Source organism: Myotis brandtii, unplaced genomic scaffold (genome assembly GCF_000412655.1).
Source record: "Myotis brandtii unplaced genomic scaffold, ASM41265v1 scaffold39, whole genome shotgun sequence".
Taxonomy (NCBI): domain Eukaryota; kingdom Metazoa; phylum Chordata; class Mammalia; order Chiroptera; family Vespertilionidae; genus Myotis; species Myotis brandtii.
In genome coordinates this window covers 3146049-3167481 of record NW_005364953.1, presented here as the reverse complement: position 1 = coordinate 3167481, position 21433 = coordinate 3146049, and the positions used below count along the sequence as shown (strand labels likewise).

The following is a 21433-nucleotide window of genomic DNA, read 5'->3' as shown; positions in this document are numbered from 1 at the left end:
CACTTCTATTATAGAGAAAAGGCAAATAGCAATATTAAAATATCTCTGCTAATTAATTCCCTTTTTAAAAAATATTTTTTATTGATTTTTTACAGAGAGGAAGTGAGAGGGATAGAGAGTTAGAAACATCGATGAGAGAGAAACATCAATCAGCTGCCTCCTGCACACTCCCCATTGGGATTGTGCCCACAACCAAGGTACATGCCCTTGACCGGAATCAAACCCGGGACCCTTGAGTCTGCAGGCCAATGCTCTATCCACTGAGCCAAACTGGTTAGGGCAATTAATTCCCTTTTAATGTGCATGAATTTCGTGTACCGGGCTACTAGTTGATTATAAATGTGATGTTTTATTCCTTGACTCTCAATTCTATTCCATTGATCTATATATCTATTCTAATGCCAGTACCACCTGTCTCAATTACTGCAGCTTTATTACAGGTTTTGAAATCAGGAAGTGTGAAACCTTCAATATTTTTTATGATTCTTTTAGTTTTTCTGGGTTTCTTGCATTTCAATATAAATTTTAGCTCAACTTGTGTATTTCTGCAAATATGGGAGTTGAAATTTTGATGGGGATTGCATTCAATCTGTAGATCAGTGTGGTAAATATTGCTATCAACAATAGTAAAATTTTTGATCCATGAACATAGATGTCTTTCCATTTATTTAGATCTTCTTTAATTTCTTTCAATGATGTCTTATATTTCTCAGTGTACAGGTCTTACAACTTATTTTATTAAATGTATCCCCAAGTTTTTTGTTTTCATTTTTTAATCCTCACCCAAAGATATGTTTTTCATTGAGTTTTTTAGAGTGAGAGGAAGAGGGAGAGAGAGAGAGAGAGATACATCAATATGCGAGAAAAATTTGAATTGGCTGCTTCCCATATGCACCTCTACTGGGAATCAAACCTGCCACCTTTTGGTGTATAGGATGACTCCAACCAACTGAGCCACCCAGCCAAGGATCTATCCCTAAGTTTTTAATTATTTTTGATAATATTATAAATGAAATTTTTCTACAATTTCATTTTTGAGTTTTTCATTACATATATCCATATTCATTAAGTTTTGAATATTATTTTTGCATATGGTAATATTATTTCTAAGAAGGTATTTTATTTCATGTTGACCCATGACTCTGAGTATATGTTCGAACATATAACAATGTGTTGATAAATTTGAGTTTTATATCAATTCTAGTTTCACCAAAGAAATTCAAAGAGATTGGCTATTTCCTATGCCATTTTTAATCAGCATACTGAGATTCTGCAAACATAATTTATATTTCACTGTGTGAGATTATATGTCAAGTCAGGAGAGCCTAAAATTTGAAAACTAATTTTTGTGAATACTGTACTATTTAATAGTCAATAGACCACACCAGAAGAACTAGGAAACCTTAAATGTTTTAGGAAAGTGGAAGTTCTTGAAATGAAATTCTTCTCAAAGGGGAATTATGTGAGGTTTTTGCTGTGTGCTTTTTGTATTTTTTTATACAAAAAGAATATATCACCCAAGGATATTTTCCCCATTGATTTCTAGAGAGAGTGGAAAGGAGGAAGGAGGGGGAAGAGAGAGAGAAACTTTGACATGATAGAGACACATTGATTGGTTGCCTCCGGCACACACCTCTACTGGGGCTGGGGAACCTGCAATCGAAGGTACATGCCCTTGACCAGGAATTGAACCTGAGACCTATCAGTGGGTGGGCTGTTGCTGTAACCACTGAGCAAAATTGGCCAGGACATGTCTTTTAAATTATATGTTCAACAAATAGGTATACAGAGTCAAAATGTAATTCAAAATTGTTCCCATCATTAAGGGTTAGATTTTTACAATTCCATTTCACTTCTGACTGAGAAAATGTGTACATTACTAGATAAGCTACTGTCCTGGAATTTGAAGTCATTCAGTGTCTGTACCTAACTCTTTACACTTATACACTAATATATTTCTCAAGTGCAAGATTAGTTAATGGACTTTTTTACACAATCAGCTATCTATTTTCAGTGTCAGTAACAGTGGGATTTTTATTTCTAACATATGTTATTCACAGTTAATTCCCAAAGGTGTCTGTGTGCAAATGGTTTCAACTCTTACTCCCACCATACCTTGTGCTGAAATGTCAAAATAACTTATCAACATTACAAAATAAATTATCAAGCTTACTATTTTATTAATTCATACAAACAGTATTTACCAAGTATCTACTATGTACAAGGTTCACTCCTCCTTTTCTTTTTCCCACCTACTCCTGGACTATATAATGAGTATGAAAAGCCATGTGTAATACACAGTCTGGAATATCTGTCCCTGAAGAATTGAGAGTTGAATACATATTTCTCTTCAACAGTTCATATAAGGAAAATTATACAAGGCCACATAGATGGAAGAGGGTTGGTTTTCACTGTTCTTTTTCATCTCTGCTGCTTTTGATCACTGGAAGTATAGGTTGATTTCACTTCCCCATTTTGTTTCAAGCACTGATATTCTAAATTTCACAAAGACTTGTTCCTGTGAAATGATTATTGTATTTGAAGGAACACAGAGATGATGGTATGTAAATCATGAAACACACTAGGGCTAATTCAGGTGAAAGACCATACCAAAGCCATTTGATTCTATTTTTTGGAGATTTTGAATGTGCCATAGGGTGAAGTAAAGGGCAAATATGATCTTAAGGTGTGTTTATTTGGACATTTCCTTTATTTTTAAAGCATTATCTTCTTAGCTTAGTTAATTTTCATGGAATTAGAAAATGTTTTTAGAAGACTACTAAGATTGCTGTCATGGACAATACTACAGCCTTTAACCCTAGTCATTTTTATATAAGTATCTGATAGTGAAATCTTTTTCATGACCAAGTGTCAGTATCTTTTACTAATGTTCCACTGAATTTTGCACAGAATCATTGGATGCAACATGTCTAGCTATATTAAGTAGGAAAAATAAGTGTATATATCCAGAATATAGTCATTTACCAACTATTTAGCCTAAGCCACCATCTGACCATTTGACCGTCCAACCAGTAGTTATGACACAAAATGACCACCAGGGGGCAGATGCTCCAACTAGTAGCTATGATGCACACTGACCACCAGGGGGCAGACACTCAATGCAGGGGCTACCGAGCTGCGGTGACTTGGCAGCTGCAGTTCTTGGGTGATGCACCTGGAACCAGAAAGGAGGGAGCCCAATTCCAGGGTGTATCACCCAAGAACCGCCCTCTCGCAATCCAGGACCCCTCAGGGGATGTTGGAGAGCCAGTTTTGGCCCTATCCCCACAGGCCAGACCGAGGGACCCCATCGGTACACAAATCCATGCACTGGGCCTCTAGTGTTATCCTATATAATAAAAGGGTAATATGCAAATAGATCGAATGGCAGAACAACCAAACAACCAATCAAAGTGTAATATGCTAATGATATACTAAGGCTGCTCGACCACTCGCTATGACATGCACTGACCAGCAGGGGGCAGACAGTCAACTGGTCGACCAGTCGTTATGATGTGCAGTGACCACCAGGGGGCAGATGCTTCGACCGGTAGGTTAGCTTGTTGCTGGGGTCCAGCCAATCGGGACTGAGTGAGATGGGCCAGACATGCCCTGGAGCCCTTCCACAGCCCCTTCCCAGCCCGATGGTGCACTGGTGGGGTCCCTCAGCCTGGCCTGTGCCCTCTCGCAATTCGGGACCCCTTGGGGGATGTCGAAGAGCCAGTTTCAGCCCGATCCCTCAGGCCACTCCCCTTGGGAGGGCGCCAGACACAGGGCTCATGGCTGGTGAGCGCTGCTGCGGCAGCACAAAGCTCTCCCAGTCGGGGTTGATTGGACGCAAGCCCATGGCAGGCACAGTGGGACCAGGATGAGTGGGAGTGGCAGGTAGGAGTTGCGGGCGGCATTGGGTTGTGGGTTTTGGCCCGATCCCTGCAGGCCACCCAGAGGGACCTCACCCATGCACGAATTCGTGCACCAAGCCCCTAGTTTATAATAATGTTATTAGTATTCGGGCATGTGTCTGAGTCTAGATGTAATGAAGCCTTGGTTTAGTCAATAACAGCCATTGCATGCAGTGTCTGTCACCAATTCCAGGCCCCAGTTTTTACCTTCCAGGTAGCTTGACCTTTTTTTCTTGAACTTAACTCCCATCAGTTAGTTTGCCATCCTTTAACATAGCCATCTGCCATTGTTTTTCCCCACTCAGCAACTGATGCCTGTATTGTAACCAAAAAAGAGAGTGCTTGGCACAAACTAAATTTGTGGATATTGGTGAGACTGTGATAACTACAGTACTGCAAAGTATGATATTATCTGTGGCTCTGTGCAATTCATTTTGGATTTGTGCAAGGAAGTTACTGGAGAATACAGTATTCCTGGGCCTTCTGATATGCTTCAGTAAAATAAGTGGTTAAATGACAATCAAAACATGAATATTACAAAAACTGTACCTTAGCACTACAATATTTTAACTTTGCTGCTGCCAATTTGCAAATGAAGGATCAAAGTTAATGGTAAGTTTGGCCAAAATTATTCCAGTTACCTATATTGATGCAGAATTTCTTCCTAAAATCACATTACATGCTGTTTTTCTGCACGAAACTTTTTCCTCTTTAGTATCCAACTTTAAGCTACATTAAGAAAATAATGAAATAAAGGAACTAATCATCACTACATTGTAATTCAAAACTAATTTTAGGAGAAGATAAAATAGAGCCAGCTATTTAGTGATATAAACTACTAACAAGGAGATACCTTCCTCTCTGATGCACTAAGCTCCAAAAGGTTAGAGGCTGCAAAATTTTCCATCTGCAAGCTGTGAGAATTTCTCTTCTCTAATACCAAAACGCTGCAACTTACCAAAAATAGCTTGCTTTGCTATTTTTATTTAAATTATATCCACATGTTCATTCATGTTGTCATTTCTCTTCGCCTACCTTGCCTTAACTATGATGCAAGCTCTCAAAGGGTAAGACCATCTTCTGTTAAAATTATTTTTATAAATGTCTTACGATTATATGCTTCGGATATTTAGTAATGCTAATAACCAGGAAACTCCAGCAACATAACTTCACGAGTTTCATTTGATTTAGTGAATAACATTTAAGTAGCCTCATTATGCAATATATGGTGCTATAAAGTCAGACGGAAGAGATAGTGTAGCATTTGGTAAGGCTCGTATATAAAGGTTAATGTCCATCAGCCAGTTTTGCCTTGATTTTTTAGAAATGACGGTGTCTGTATTCATTAAAGGCTGTTTGCAGCACCTTTAAAATAGTGTTTGCTAAACCTAAATCCTTTAAAAGTGTTTTATATTTTTAATATTGTTTGCATGACCAAATGATGCATATTATGAAGTGGTAAAAGCCTCCAATGAGGAAAGCAGTTGAACAAACTGAACATTAAGTGGAGAAGAGAAGTAAATGTCCATATAAACACAGACTCTTAATTGCCTGCTCATTGAAGACATTTGTCACCTTCAGGACATTAAGAGTTAAATGTTGAATCAACCCTTTGGGGACCACACTTTTCTTTCTGACATGGAAAAAAGTAACCTTCAGTGAAAAATAAAGTCCTCAGTTGGTCATTCATCATCTCAAAGGGCATATTTTATTATAAATGTCAATTCCATAAAATTGTGTGTCCTGTAATACATAATTATGTTCAAAATTGCATTTGAAAGGTATTATTAACAGTTAACAGTGAACATTCTTAAAATAGTTATTACTCTTGGCCTTAACACAAAAAGCAATAATGGAGATATTTTAGGGAGTTAAAAGCTGTAAGACTTTGGCCTCTGAATAAAGCCACTGCAGGTGTGTTTCTTAATGGGATGTTAATTTCACAGCAGGTAAGCACAAAGGATAGAGACCATGTGTGTTTTTAAACTGTGTTTGGTGTGGAGAAGAAGTTGATGGCTGAAAATATGAAGGCAATGTGAAATGAGGCCGAATTGAACTTGCCCTCATGAGGATAATCCGCCTTGCTTAAGATCAAGTCAATCCTCTTGTATCCCTTTTCTCCCCCCCCCCCCCCCCACCACATAATAAAGAATTCCACAGAAATAAATATTAAAGTAGCATGTCAGAAATCACTAGAAAATATGGCAATAAATAATAAAGATCTGATGGTCCAAATTCAACATCCTCTCACACAACCCATCTCCTTCTAGGAGTCTTCTTTGTGTGTGTGTGTGTGTGTGTGTGTGTGTGTGTGTGTGTGTGTGTGTAATATATGTTTATTGATTTGAGAGAGAGAGAGAGAGAGAGAGAGAGAATAGAAACATCAGTGATGAGAGAGAATCATTAATCGGCTGCCACCTGCACGCTCCCTATTGGGGATTGAGCCTGCAACCCGGGCATGTGCCCTTGATCGGAATTGAACCCGGCACCCTTCAGTCTGCAGGCTGACACTCTATCCACTGAGCAAAACTGACTAGGTCTAGGATTCTTGTTTTTGCTACCAACATTAAGTCACCCAAACTCATAACCGTGGGGTTGATTTTGACCTTGCCTTAGCCCCCATACCTAGTGTCCCAATGTCGAAAGAACTTTGCCTCTCCATGTGTGGGCTGTGGACCACTAAACATGGGCATTAATGGGAACTTGTTTGAAATATCAAATCTCAGACCAAGAGAATCATAATTTGCATTTTATCAAGACCCCCTTCTTATGCCCATTCAATTTTGAGGAGCTCTGCTATAGTATTTTCCTTTACATTGTCTTCGTTCCACTTTTTTTCCCCTTTCCTTTCTGGGGAAATAACTTTTTATTGTTACAACTCTATATTTAGATATATTTTGTATACAAAACATGTAATTCGGTTTTACCTTTTGATTAGGAATGATGGTTCTTTCATTTTAACACAAGCGTTTAGTTCATTGCTCTTTGATTTAATTATAGATATAGATATATGAAAGTTATCTTCCCTCTTTTGTGTTTGCTAATTAACCATTCTAGTCTTCCTTTTCTTCTTTTGTTTAAACTATTTTTATCTTGGATTTATTTTCTCTATGCTACTTCAGAAGATACTTTTTTGCTTTTTAATATTTACACTTAAAATTACAGTAAGATTTTTAAATATATAATAACCTGAAGTTGACTGATATTTGTACCATTATTTGGGATAATCCAGTTTTATACTTCCCAGGTAATATGTGTTTGTTTTTAACTTTATTGAGGACTAACTGAGAAGTATAATTATATTATATTTAAAGTGTACAACATGATAATTTGAAAAACATATGCATTGTAAAATGATTACCAAGATCAAGATAATTAACACATCCATCACCTCATATAGTTAACATAGTCAACTCTTTTTGTGTTTATGGTGAGAATGCTTAAGATTTACTTTCAAGTATATAATACCATATTTTTAACTATAGTCTAAACTTTAGAGTCTCAGAACTTCTTCTTATAACTTAAAATGTACACCCTTTTACCTATATCACCCCATTTGCCCCTCCTTCCAGTGCTGGCAACCACTGTTCTATTCTCTATTTCTATAAAATCAGCTTTTTCTTTTTAGATTCCACATGTAAGTGACACTGTACAATGCTGGTCTTTTTCTGGCTTATTTAACTTAGCATAATGCTCTCCAAGCTCATCCATTTTTGTTGCAAATAGCAGGATTGCCTTTTTCTTTTCATGAGTGAATAATATTCCATTATCTTATTTTGTATATGTGTGTGTATCACATTTTTTATCTATTCATCCATCAAAGGTCATTTAGGTTGTTTCTGTATCTTGGCTATTGCGAATAATGTAGCAGTGAATGTGGGTGTACAGATATCTCTTCAGGATCCTTATTTCAGTTTCTTTGGATATATACCCAGGAGTACGATTAATGGGTCATACAGTAGTTCAATTTTTAATTTTTTGATGAACCACTATTCTGTTTTCCAAAATGGCTTTACCATTATGCCTTCCCATCAACAGAATATAAGGCTTCTCTTTTCTCTACAGCCTCGCAACATTTGTTATCTCTTGCCTTTTTTATAATATCCAACCTAAAAGGTGTGAATTGATATCTCATTGTAGTTTTGATTTGTATTTTTACAATGATTAGTGATGTTGAGCACCTTTTCATATACCTATTGATCATTTGTGTGTTCTTTGGAAAAATGTCTATTCAGGTCCTTTGCCCATTTTTTTAATTTGAATTATTTGCTTCTTTATAATTGAGTTGTATGAGTTTTTATATATTTTGGATATTAACCCCTTTTCAGATATTTAGCTTGATAGGTTGCCTTTTCAATTCATTGATTTTTTTCTCTTTGTTGTGCCTAATCCTTTTAAATTTATTTTTTCTTTATTTTTACATAATTATTGACCCCTTTATTCCTCCCTATACAATCTTCCACCTTCACCACCTCTCCCCCCACAATCACTATACTGTCCTCTGTCCATGAGTTCTTTCTCTCTTTTTGCTCAATCCCTCCCCCCTTTCCCACATCACTCTTACCTTATCAGATCTGTCTGCTTTTTCTCTATGAGTCTGTGTCTATTTTGCTTCTTAGTTCAGTTTGTTCATTAAATTCCACATATGAGTGAAATCATATGGTACTTGTCTTTTTCTGACTGGCTTATTTTACTTAGCATCATGTTAATTTGGCATAGTACTACTTGTTTATTTTACAATTGGCTAGGATGTACTTTTTTCAAATTTAGATCTTAATGTAATTTTACCAAGTTATTGCCCCATAATGCCTGTATCATTCTTGTGTCTTCCTGCTTAATCATCCTATCTTCTGCCTTAAGGTTAGCCTTTCTAATGCATCCAGACTTCTCGACTCTTCTTAAAAACCTTCAGTGGCTTTCCATTCTTTATTCAATAAACCCTTTAGGGCTGACACTCAAGACCTTATAAAATGTGATTCCGTCCTTTCCCTCCATCCCTATCTCCAACTGCTCATCTATATATATAACTTAGCTTTACAATTTTCTCTCCTCTTTGCTTTGGTTCAAGCTGCTCCTTCCATGTGGAACAAACTTCCCAACAGCTCTGTTGAAATCCTCTCCCTCTTTTAAGGCCCATATTAAATACCACTTCCCATAAATACCCTTTTCTGGTTCGTTCATTTATTGAGAAAACATGTACTGATCATATACTATTTGCCCACCTTCTTCTAGTTACTGAGGATAAAGCAATGAACAAAACAGCTACAGCCTCATGGAGCTTATATTGTACTGGGAGAAAATAGGCAATAACAGTATATAAGTAAAACAGGTTATATGTTAGGTGGTGATAAGTACTAGGGAGAAACATAAAGGAAGATAAAGGGCATAGAGACAGCTAGGAATGAAGAGTATCCTCCAACTGAATACCTTTCCCCCCTTTGAATAACCAGAGTACTTATTTTCTTTTACAACGTGGTTATTTGTGTACTTGTCCTATTTTATCTCTTATATTCAAAGCTCCTTGAGAGCAAGAACTGCATCTTACTCATTTTTGTATCTCTTGCAGCTTCTGGGGCAGCATTCAGTAAATAATGGTTAAAATGAATCAAATGATGGAAATAAATGCAATAGCAGTTTAATATAAGGGAGAGACTGATATAGTGGTTGGTTAGGGAGGGCTGCTTGGAAGATATTTAATTTGGGTAAAGCCTTGACATATGGGTGGTGTGGGGAGTAAGAAAGATCTGAGTAAGTCATTTTGATGTATCTGTTCTTGAAAAACTAAAAACCATTGCTTTATAAATTAAGATTAATGTTGTGTGTAATTTTCTTTACTTTTAAAACCAGTATTTCAGAAGGGCCGAGCAATAGACACTGGAGAAGTTGACATTGGTGCACAGGTCATGCAGACCATTCCTCCTGGCTTATTCTGGCGTTTCCAGATTACTATCCACCATCCAATATATCTGAAATTCAATATTTCTTTAGCCAAGGACTCTCTGCTGGGAATTTATGGCAGAAGAAACATTCCACCTACACATACCCAGGTATTTGATATTACAGGTATTTCTTGACCCTTTTAAAGGGTGCTGGGATGACTAGTTTGGGGATTGTGACCTGCAACATGTGTGGGAGTCAAAGGTGAAGGCAGACAATCTTTGCAATGAGCAATATCCAGAATAATCACACTAAAGCGAATGAAAAAAAATGCCATTAAGAAATAAGGGATCATATTCAGCAGAGCAGATTCAGAAAAGGGAGTTTAATAAAGTATCCTTGAAACTTGAATCCTGTTTCCTGGAACAGGATGGCCATGAGCCTTCCCAACCCCCTCATCTTACTTCTACGATGCCCACACCCCCCTTTGCTGGTTCCGTGCACCCATGATCCCTTGTCCAGATGAAGGAATGCATATCAATAATGGAAATGAGTCAAAAGGCAGGTTTTGTCTTACAAGTAGAAAAGTTTCCTTGTTATTGTTAATAATAACTCAAATATGTAAAACCTCTATGGTTTACAATGCCCTTCTATAAACTGTAGCTACCTAATTTCTCTCGTTCTGTTTTCCTTATCTCTTTCTCACATGAACCCATTTGGGACCCTGTTACATCTAAGAAGTAGCATAAGGAATCATAGCCATCTGGGGCTTGCTTTGTTTTCAGAAGATAGAACTGTAGTTCAAACCTTCCCTTCTGGGTCAGACTAGGCAGGAGATTAGAATGCCATTCAAATCTGACTATTGAAAATGTTCAAGGACACATGTGCCATGTGCTTATCCACTGATTAGGAATAAAAAGGAGAGTGTCCTTTGAATATTTAAATATGCTATTACAAAAATAATAAATTATGATTAATGTTTTCAAAGTTTGACTGTTTACTCATTTGTTTTTAAAAAATGTATAAAACTTTAATAATTTGTAGGGAAGGTCATGGTAACATTTCTGAGGGGAATGTGTGGTTTCAACTGTCTTCTATCAGACAGTATGGTAAAATATCAAGATTCTCTTGCATAATACTAAACAAAATATATTTCTATTTCTTGGTTTATTTATTTTTAAATGACTATTTTGAATACTCCAAAACTGAGAGGTTTATAACATTTATAAGTATAGTGGGGCTTTTCCCCTCAGAATTAATAATATTCTTTTGGGTTTAAATTTACTTAAAAATTAATAACTTCATCTTCCTCTTGCCTGCCTCCAAAGCAAAGAAGTATGAAATAGGGCAATGAAGTTAGAGATGTCTGTCAGTCAAGAAGTAAAAGCAGAGGCTCATATTTGTGTTCATATTTGTTCCAGTTTGATTTCGTAAAGTTAATGGATGGAAAGCAACTGGTGAAGCAAGACTCCAAGGGCTCTGACGATAGCCAGCATTCCCCTCGGAACCTGATCTTAACCTCACTGCAGGAGACAGGCTTCATAGAGTACATGGACCAAGGGCCTTGGTATCTGGCATTTTACAATGATGGCAAAAAGATGGAACAAGTATTTGTGTTAACTACAGCAATTGGTAAGCTGCCTTGGCTATTATTTTGAATTGACAGTATAACTCTAGAAAGACACAATCAGTGATTAAAGTAATACAGATGTTATTTAAGCTTATTGCTCATTCTGCCTTAAACTCATTATTCAGGATAGGTCACTATGAGAAAGGCTTATATTGTTGTTGTCATTAATGTTGTTTCAATGCTGATTAAGAGTTTTTAAAAGCTCCATTATTTGCTGCTATTTTAAGATATTTGCCATACACTGTTTTGTATGTTTTCAATAGAAATAATTACCTGGATGACATTGTTACTGAGGCTACATAAGACAACTTCGGTGAAGAAGGGTCCAAGCAGGGGAACCTCTGTTAGTTCAAGACCTATTAAAAACAAAAAAAACAAATAAGCACCTTTTAAAATGGAAAAACTTGCATCAGTCCAGTTCTTTACAATGACTGATTCTAGAACCAATCTTTAATGTTTCAAAATACAACCTGACAGTACTTAAAGAAGAGTCTGAAAGAATAATAACTTGGGTCATTTAAAGCCATTTCTTTTAGAATTTTTTCATTTCAAAATCATCACAATGTCTCTTTTGGTGTTCTCAGGGTCTTTTAAAACATGTTCTTTTTAATACAATGTCTTCACCCACTCTTATTCACAGTTCACCCTAGTTAGTCAGAAACATCTCACTCTTGTCATTTTTTTTTTGGTGAATGCATTCCCCTTGACCCTTTGTGTGAATAAAGCTGAGCTTTTTAGCAATTTTAGAGCCCTGAGGATAAACAACTCATTGACACAGTATTTTATTGTGTGAATTTTCCTAAAATACTCGTCTGTTAAAAGAAGAGAAAATGTTTTGCAGCTGTCAGTTTTCTATACAGCTCTCACCATTTATCCTTTAGTTAATCTGTTCAACCATATGTTTAGGAAGATGTATTGACTGTTAATAGATATACCATCTGCTCTTTATAACAATTATGTTCTATTTTTACTCTATGCTGAAGACCTTGAGTCAGTAGAAAATGGTATTCCATCCATAAGTTTATCAAAAACTTTCTTCTAAAGTAATCAGAAAGGTAGTAAAAATGCACTAATTATTTTTCCCCTATTGAAATACTTTACTGATTTTATATCTTTAAAAGAAAAGGTGTTTGTTAAATTGGAAAAAATATTTTCAGTCATGACACTGTTTTGCCACTCATGGACTCGTTGGGGCAGATTCAACAGACACAGAACTTACATGGTATTTTTCTATCCAGGCCCAATTTTGATAAGGCAATTGACAATGAGTTATGAGATCTAAAATACTTGTGAAGATTTTTCTCTTTTCCAGATATCCTTGCCCCTAAGCTTAAATTAAAATACTAACCAAACTATTTACCTTTTAAAAAGTCAATAGATCCAGAGACATGCTTGGAGGTGGTTTTTTTTCTATCCCTTACTTCCTCCCAAAAAGAACCTGATCTTTGAAATATAAGTGTTATTATCCAGATATTAAGCTGTCACTTTTCTATGCAACACCATACTAGTTTTTCCCTTATGCAAGTCAGTTTGTTTACTTTTCTGTTGTCTTTTGATATTAGAAATAAGATAAACATTTCTCCTATAATTCTACTTAAAGAGAATCCAAGTAAATTTCCAAAAAAATCAAAAGTATGTAAGTTATTTACTCTAAATTCTCCCAACTAATTTTTAATGTTTTTATAAATTATGTTAATTTTAGTGAAAAGAGACTAAAATATTTGCTTGAACAAAATAAGATTTTGTGTGAATTTATTCTAAATATTGCTTATTCTGTATTCATAATACTAGAATCAGTTGATTGAGCTTAACTCTATTTGGTCTGCTACTAATAAGGCTCCAGACAGTATTCATAACCAACATTTATTAAATGACTAACATAGATCTACATTAATATATACTATTTCCCAGTAGTATGGGCAGAGTTGTCAGTATCCCATAATCTCAGTCAGTCTGCTCTGTAACATGATCGTATATGGAGTGCTACTCTGCCCCAAGCACTGCACTAGATGCTTTACATTCAGTTATCTTGTTTGATTCTCATCACAACCCTGACAGCACAGATATAATGATAGTAATATTACAAATAAGAAAACAGAGGCCTGGAATGAGTAAATAATTTGGTAAAGTCTCACAGCCCAGCAAGTGGCAAAATTGAGATTTGAGACACCCAATATGCCTATTTCCAAAGCCCATGCCCTTTAGAACATTCATTCCATAGATTATGAATTATCTTTAGTTGCTCTTACGAGAAAACCTGCCAAAAGCAACACATCATCAGTGCAGACACAGATATGAAGAGGCTTTAGACTCTAGTATAAGAACAGAACTGTAAGCATAGAACTTTAAAATGATTCTCTGCTCTAATGAACTGCTGTCTAGGAAGTGATTCTGCAGTAAGTTTTAAAAGAAAGAAGGCAAAGTTTCCTGGAGGCCAACATAAATAGGAAAATGTATTATTTTTCATTACTGGCTATTTAGGCGATCCTGTTGTAGCCATCCTCTTCCTGGAGTCCCTAGACTGTCCCAATGTCTCTTTGACACCCTGTGGAGATAGCAGCTTCCAATACCTCCTATAATGTGTTTTCTTCTCATTTGTGTTGCTGGTGTTAAGCCCTGTGCAACAGTGGGCCCAGGGATAGCTTTTAGATAATTCAATAAGATGTAGGAATTTTTATTTATTTTGATAGCAAACTTTATTAAATATCTTTTCTACAATAGCTACATTCCCATAAGACTACTTCCATAAAGTTGTCAATAGGAACTGGTGTGAAATGAAATTCAACTTTTTTTACGTTTCACATCTTCCTCCATGGCCTCTTATTAACCATCCAGACAGGGGAAATCTAAATATAGATTTAAAAACTGCCACTACTGCTTAGTATAAAAAAGTTAGATAAGTAGAAAATAGAGAAATAATTGTTCCATCTTAGAATGTAAAAAAGGACTCTTTGTGCTTTTTATAATGACCTTTTAAATAAATTAATAACTTTCTGAAAATAAAGGTTTAATGAGTTAAAAATGGTTAGCTCTTTGTCAAATGTTACATTCTCACCAGTCAAGTTGTAGTTCAGAAATGCCAAGTGTCAATTTCTTATCCAGTTCAGTTGTCTAAAACAGTGATAAAAGAACAGAGCATCATAAACCTACAAAAGGCTAGCTCATGTATTCACATGGGGTGGAGAAGAATGCCATCATCCAATTGATAATAGGATGGCTACCCACACAGCCACTGGATTCATTCTCAGCTTTCTAAGAATCCCCTAATTAGACTAGATACCATTTCCTTCCTCTAGCATTTATTCTACCCAGGGCAGAGCTCCAAATCTAGATCATAAATTTTCTAACTATGGAAGTTTATTTGAAGCATTTGTACTCATTCTTTGAGGCTTCAATGTGGTGGAAACCTGCAGGATCACCTGCTGTATTTGTTAATATGTAGATTACTGGGCCACATTCCTCAGAGACAGATTTAGTGGATCTGGAGTGAAGCCCAGGCATCTGCATTGTAAGCACCTCAAGTAATTCTACTGATACAGGTAGTCAAAAAACCTCCATTGAAGAAATGCTATTTCTTGACCCTCAATATAATTATCATAGTTCAGAGGAAGATGTTAAGACTACTTCCTAGGATATCTTGTTTTAATTGGAAATAGCTTATCCAAGTGGAACTAGATGAAGTAGATAATTTGGATTGAAAAGAAAAAACTGGTGCATATGAGAAGCATGAGTTTAATAGACCAGAACATAAAACTAGGAATCCAAGATTGCTAAGTATAGAAAACTTACAGAAAATAGTAATGAAAAGATGATTTTTTAAAAAAACTACAAGAGTAAAATATGCATATCATCATAGTTCATGGACTTGGAATTTAACACTATTATGTATGCAAATACAGTTTTAAATTAGAAACACTTTAATTTTTAATTAATTTTTATTGAGGTAACATTGATTAATAACATTATGTAAATTTCAGATGTACAACATTATAATTTTTAAAATCATTGTCAGAAACTGGCTTCTGTATAACTTTATACTTTTTCAATTAGAATACCTGAAGACTTGCCCAAGTTCTGTTACAGTGCATATCTTTATGGCACCAGAACTACCTATGGGCACCTTTAAAACCTTCTCAATTCCCCTAAAGCCTATTCTTCTCTAAGAATGGATTGAAGGGAAATTAGTGGCAGAGAAATGATAAGCATTTACAGTCAAGAAAGCATTTCTCAACAAAATACTTAGGTTCCAATGCTTTTAGTGGTGGTGAATTTAATATGAACACTTACTTTAAAAGCATTCCATTGTCACTTATTAATGAAAATGAAATACTGATTATCATATTTAAGCTGTCGAGATAGTAGATTAAACATTTTAAAGTGCTAGAGAAGACAATGTCATTTACTACAACCTAAATCTGAAAAATAAACAGTAGACTTAGTCTTCTGGTTACATTTTGAAGCCCACTTTGCTTTTGAGAAATGTCCTATAATCCTAGTACATTTTTAACTTTATCACGAATGTCTCATGAGAATATAATTCTTCTAGACCCTTTATGCACTTTAGAGATGAGATTGGTTTTTAGTTCTACCCTTGAATAGCCAATTCAGCAACTCCAGGGTGCTTTTAATAATTTGGAACTACATGTGACATCTTACAGAAATCTTTGACATCTGATTTTAAATAGTAAGTTCTCTGTAGACAGCAAAGGGCAAGAATGTTATAGGCCCAGAGTTTTTACAATTTAAAAAAATTAAGGACTCTGTAGTCTGTAGATTTGTTCATTTTTGTCTTTTTCTCTTTATTAATAGAAATAATGGATGACTGTTCGACTAATTGCAATGGAAATGGAGAGTGTATCTCTGGCCATTGCCATTGTTTCCCAGGATTCCTTGGGCCTGACTGTGCTAGAGGTAATGTTGCTCTGTTTTTCTGATTGACTTAGGGAAATGGATGTCATTTGAGAACTCAGGAGGAGGAGGAGGAGTGGCAGTAGTGGTCATGGTAGCAGCAGTAATAACAGCAACACTGCCCACTGCCACTACCAAAAGTTGAGCACTTATTCCACCAGGAACTATTCTAAAAACTTTGTGTTATGTCTTTTAATTCCTACTTCCTATCATAGTCCTACGAGGTATATCTGTTATTATCCCAGTTTTATGGGCAAAGCAACAACCTCAGAGAGGTGAAATAACTTAACCAGGGTTACCTAACAGATGGGATTTATACCTAGATCATCTAACCCAACCGCTACTTGATACTTCCATGTCCTGCATAAACTCATTCATAATGGATGGACTTTAAGAGTTAGGCAAAGTAGTTAATTGTTTATGCACTTCCATGTAAACTGGACCGAGTGGGCAATCAAATGGGCAAGTAACCTAGAAAGTAAAGACTAGAAAGTCAGAAGTTCAACTTAGCAAACTTGACCATTTCCTAGACTTGCCCACAGTTTAATCCTTGAAAAGCTTTAGGTAAATCACATCATGTTTTCCCATAGGCTTACACTTACGACTTTAGAGATGCTTTCTGCATATTTTTTGTGTTCTTAAAGTTCTCAGTCTGCTAGTACTTTAATCTCAGGTTTCTCAACCACTTAATTTCTTTAGGATAAATTCTATTCAATAGAGAATTCTATAGCACTTGCTAGGTTCCCAGTCCCGTAATGGATCTTGAGGAAGTGGGGGCAGGAGTGAAGATGATGGCTGGTAATAAAAAATAAGACAGAAGATACAGGTCCTCCCCTTAAGGAGTCCACAGTTTCAGTAGGGAGACAAACAATGACGAAGCAGAGAAAGTGTTCTACTAAAGGTCTGCACGATGTGTTGTGTGTGTAGACATCTCTCCAGCATAGATCTTTTTAAATGTGCAATTTTTAAAGATAACATTCTGTAAAATGAATAACTCCCCATGTATTACTTTTTTCAAATTTTCTGTTTCCCCCTCTAAAAGTAGCATATATCTTCTTGAGAAAGAAAAGCCATAAGAGAAAAAAATCCCTAGCTTATACTAATGATAATAATTATTATTATCTAAGTTTATGATGTAATCAAAATCAAATGCCTGAAATAATTTCTCCACTCAGGATAGTTTTATAATTTATCTTTATCTCACCCCAAGAAAGGCAAATTCTGTTTATAATCATAAACATGTGCCTATTTAATACGGGCCAAGACAGAAATAGTACAATTTTTTTTTGCCTAATATATTATACAAGAATCAATAGAGAATTGCTTGTTGGAGATTTTAAAAGCATTATGAAAACATTACAAGTTCATTTTCCAATCTTCAGATTCGTGCCCTGTGCTATGTGGTGGGAATGGAGAATACGAGAAAGGACACTGTGTCTGCCGAAATGGCTGGAAGGGGCCAGAGTGCGATGTTCCAGAAGAACAATGCATTGACCCAACGTGCTTTGGTCATGGCACCTGCATCATGGGAGTCTGCATCTGTGTGCCAGGATACAAAGGAGAAATATGCGAGGAAGGTCAGAGCCCCATTTTCATCTACTGCTTTAGGCTTTTCTCCCACTGAATTGTCCAAGGCACCATTCTATGCTTCTAGTAGAGAAATAAGTGGTCATAGCAACCCATCAGTGCTCAATATATCTGCTTTGTACATGGAGGAGGGGGTTGAAGTCAGGGGAGCTCATGTCTCTCCTGACAGTCTCTAATGTTAACATGAGGCCATGTCTGTGACCCTTGCAGAGTAGTAATGAAAAATGGCATATCCCCCTCATTTTAACATTGTTTTATAACTTGAGAATTTCCATATTGATGATTTTAGGTGTTAATTCATATGCTTTCATTATTACAGAGTGCAGTAGGCTACATCTTACATTAAAGCACATAATAAAAAATATATGCACATTTGGAACCATTTTATGAATGTTTTCTTTGGGAATGATTTTTAATTACCATTATTATTGCTTCATATTATTTATTTTTACATAGCTCATGATAAACTTGACCTCCATGCCTAAGGAATCACTAATGAGTTTCAAGGAAGTGCCTTTATATTAAAATTCACCCCAAAGGAGCCTTTACACACAAAAGACATATTTTGAAATGGCAATAGTTTTATCATTTAAAGAGACACATTGGAAAAATAAGTTTACTAGTAGTAATCAGGCCTTTTTCATGCTACATTCCTCAAATAAGAGTGATTTCAGAAATAATATTAAACCATTACCATGGGAGAGGGTCTCATCACAACTATTGTTCAGGAAAGAAGCAGCTGAAAATGCACTATAATTGCTTTTTAAAGATGGCTCATTAAGACTATTACACAGCATTCTAAAGGGTTTAATCTCATTCTGCTCCGTGAGCAAGCAAGAGTTTAGCTTTTCACCTCCCATTAGCAGTACTAGAATTTTGGTGTGAAGATTTTATCTGTTCCAATGAATGGCATTGGGACTAGTCTAGGCACCCTAGTGCCTGAGTTACTTTTGGAAATTTTTTGTATGCTATCCAACTGTAATCATGATATTTAAGTTGTAAATTCAGATGCTATATGGTCACACTTACTTACCCCCCAAAATGGTGCTATCACAACATCTACAATTTGCCAAGAAAACTAACCTAATGAATTCAAACCGTTTTATTTAAATTACATAAACAGTTGAAAAAGGATATAGTGTTCTAGGCATCACTAAAAAAAATTGTAGAATAACCAAGATAGCATGGAATACCATATTTGACACTGTAAACTTCAAACACAATATTAAAAAAATGCTTTAAGTCAGACATCACAGACCAGGAGCCCACAGCCTAACCTGAGCTTATAGATGGGCCTTGTTTGATTCGCATAATGGTGGTGGTGTTTTTGTTGTGTAATGTGACATATTTGCCAACATTTAAATAGAGAAGTGTCATATAAAAATCTCTATTTCTAGCCTCTTGTGAACAACACGAAACTCTGATAACCCTGGGCTCACATTCCTACATGGTGGCAATCAACTGGAGCTAAGAAGCAGCAGCTTCCTTTAAACTTCTCTCAGTTCACTCCCAACACACTCCATTTTCTTACATCCAGCCCATATCATTTATTCCAGTTTGTCACCTGCCTGGCCCCTTCAGCCATACAACTTTATGCCTCTGATTTAAGCATAACTTACATATTCATTGAAGGTGGCCTTTTAATAAAAGAAATTATATTAAGTTAAATCTTATTTATTCAAAGTATTATATTTTATATAATCAAATGGCCTTCTTCTAAAATGACATTTTATACTTTGGACTTTTCCTTTCCCTCCAAATAATGAAATAATAGAATGAGGTGTACCTTCTGATAGTTATTTGCTGATTAGCTCAGGTATTGAAGCATTGCGCTAATGAGATCATGGGCTAATTATAATGGCAATTACACTAAATATATGCTTGTTTAAACTTCCTCTGTTCCAAGGCCACACCACAGCCTAAAACTAAGCCAGTCTTGCAAATGGTAGCAAATTGTATCCGTCTTTTTTCATTGCTGGAGAAGTAATTCAAAGCATACATCTGCATCGTAGTAAATCATTTTGTTTCATCTTATTTGTATGGGAAGACTAAAAGTTGGGAAATCAACTTTCCCATTTTCCATGGTGATTGAATTAAAAGCATAAAACAATTCTCCCCAAGACAAGCATTGGAATCTACTTTCAATACAGTTTATATATTTGTATGTGTGTATATATATGAATATATATGTATTTTCTAAAAATTATACATGTGTTAAAAAATTTCCAGACTCACAGAATCACAGGCAAAAATAATTGAGTCTGTGATATTCTAAAACAGTAGACACTGTCACTGTGTCCTGATAGAAGGAGAAGCCACACGAAAAGAATTTTTAATATGTTGCATTTTCAATGCTTCAGCAGTCACTGCGTCAATACCTTGAATAATTCAAACTTAAACTATATCAACTTCTCTAGACACATCAAGTAAAAGGCATTTCTGGGAGCTATGATTCCAATTTCAGAAAAGACAAGAAATGACTCACCAAAAATTCTTGAGCGTTTTTTTTTTCAAAGCTGAGGAATTCCTATCGAAGGCCCTCACTGATCCACTCACCCATTTGTGTGGGAGTGCTACACACTACTAATAATGTCACACAACATACATGTTTCTTTTTTCTAAATTTAGGATGCAATCTTTATGATATCTAATGATATTTTAAAATGTTAATAATCTATTTTGAACACAGTGTTGACCTGAGTCATAGTATTGCCTAATTAAAACAGCAGAAATGGCATGATATTAGGAAATCAATGTGAATATCTCAGTGTCATATAATGGCCATACCTGTTCATTTTAATCTTTCCTCCTTTCTTGGGCCTTCAGAGGACTGCTTAGACCCAATGTGTTCCAGCCATGGCATCTGTGTGAAAGGAGAATGTCACTGTTCTACTGGTTGGGGTGGAATCAGTTGTGAAACTCCACTTCCTATATGTCAAGAGCAGTGCTCAGGACATGGCACTTTTATTCTGGACACTGGAATGTGCAGCTGTGACCCCAAGTGGACAGGATCGGACTGCTCAACAGGTACATTGGAATTGTCTCCTTCCTCCACTCCCAGGTCTTTGCCTTAAGGTAGTATTCATTAAAGTCTCATTTGTATGCCTTTCATGCATTGTAAGGGGCTTCTAGGTGTTTCCTAGGCTAGTATTTTACTGGGTTTTTATATACAACACTAGAGGTTTGGTGCACAAAATTCCTGTGTCTACCACCACCCACACCCAGTTCCCCATCCCAGCCCAGGGCCCAGGCCTCATCGGGCAGTTGGGACCTGCCAGCCCAGGGGGAGGGGCCAACTGCCACAGTGGCGGGCGGGCAGCAGGCTGATCAGGGCCTGCTGGCCGGGGATAGGGACAGAGGGAGGGACCCAGGAGGTTGGCCACTGGCCCCGAGGAAGGAGCCGGCCCAATCCCTAGGTGCAGCCCCTGGTCGGGCTCAGAGCAGGGCCAATTGGGGAGTTGGGGCGCTGCCCCTTGTCATGCACAGAGCAGGGAGGATCGGGAGGTTGCGATGCCACCCCTAGTCATGC

General features: G+C 36.4%; 1 protein-coding gene across 4 annotated transcripts in view; it reads left to right on the top strand.

Annotated features, from left to right (window-relative positions):
- Positions 1–21433, top strand: part of TENM1 (teneurin transmembrane protein 1) — a 913380-nt gene that overhangs the window by 625372 nt on the left and 266575 nt on the right. For all 4 annotated transcript variants that reach the window (XM_014544957.1, XM_005872712.2, XM_014544958.1 and 1 more), the window contains 5 exons: positions 9750–9949; positions 11201–11411; positions 16219–16320; positions 17700–17894; positions 20731–20931. In XM_014544957.1, the coding sequence (XP_014400443.1) occupies positions 9750–9949; positions 11201–11411; positions 16219–16320; positions 17700–17894; positions 20731–20931 (909 nt within the window). The remainder of the gene's footprint in view (positions 1–9749; positions 9950–11200; positions 11412–16218; positions 16321–17699; positions 17895–20730; positions 20932–21433) is intronic.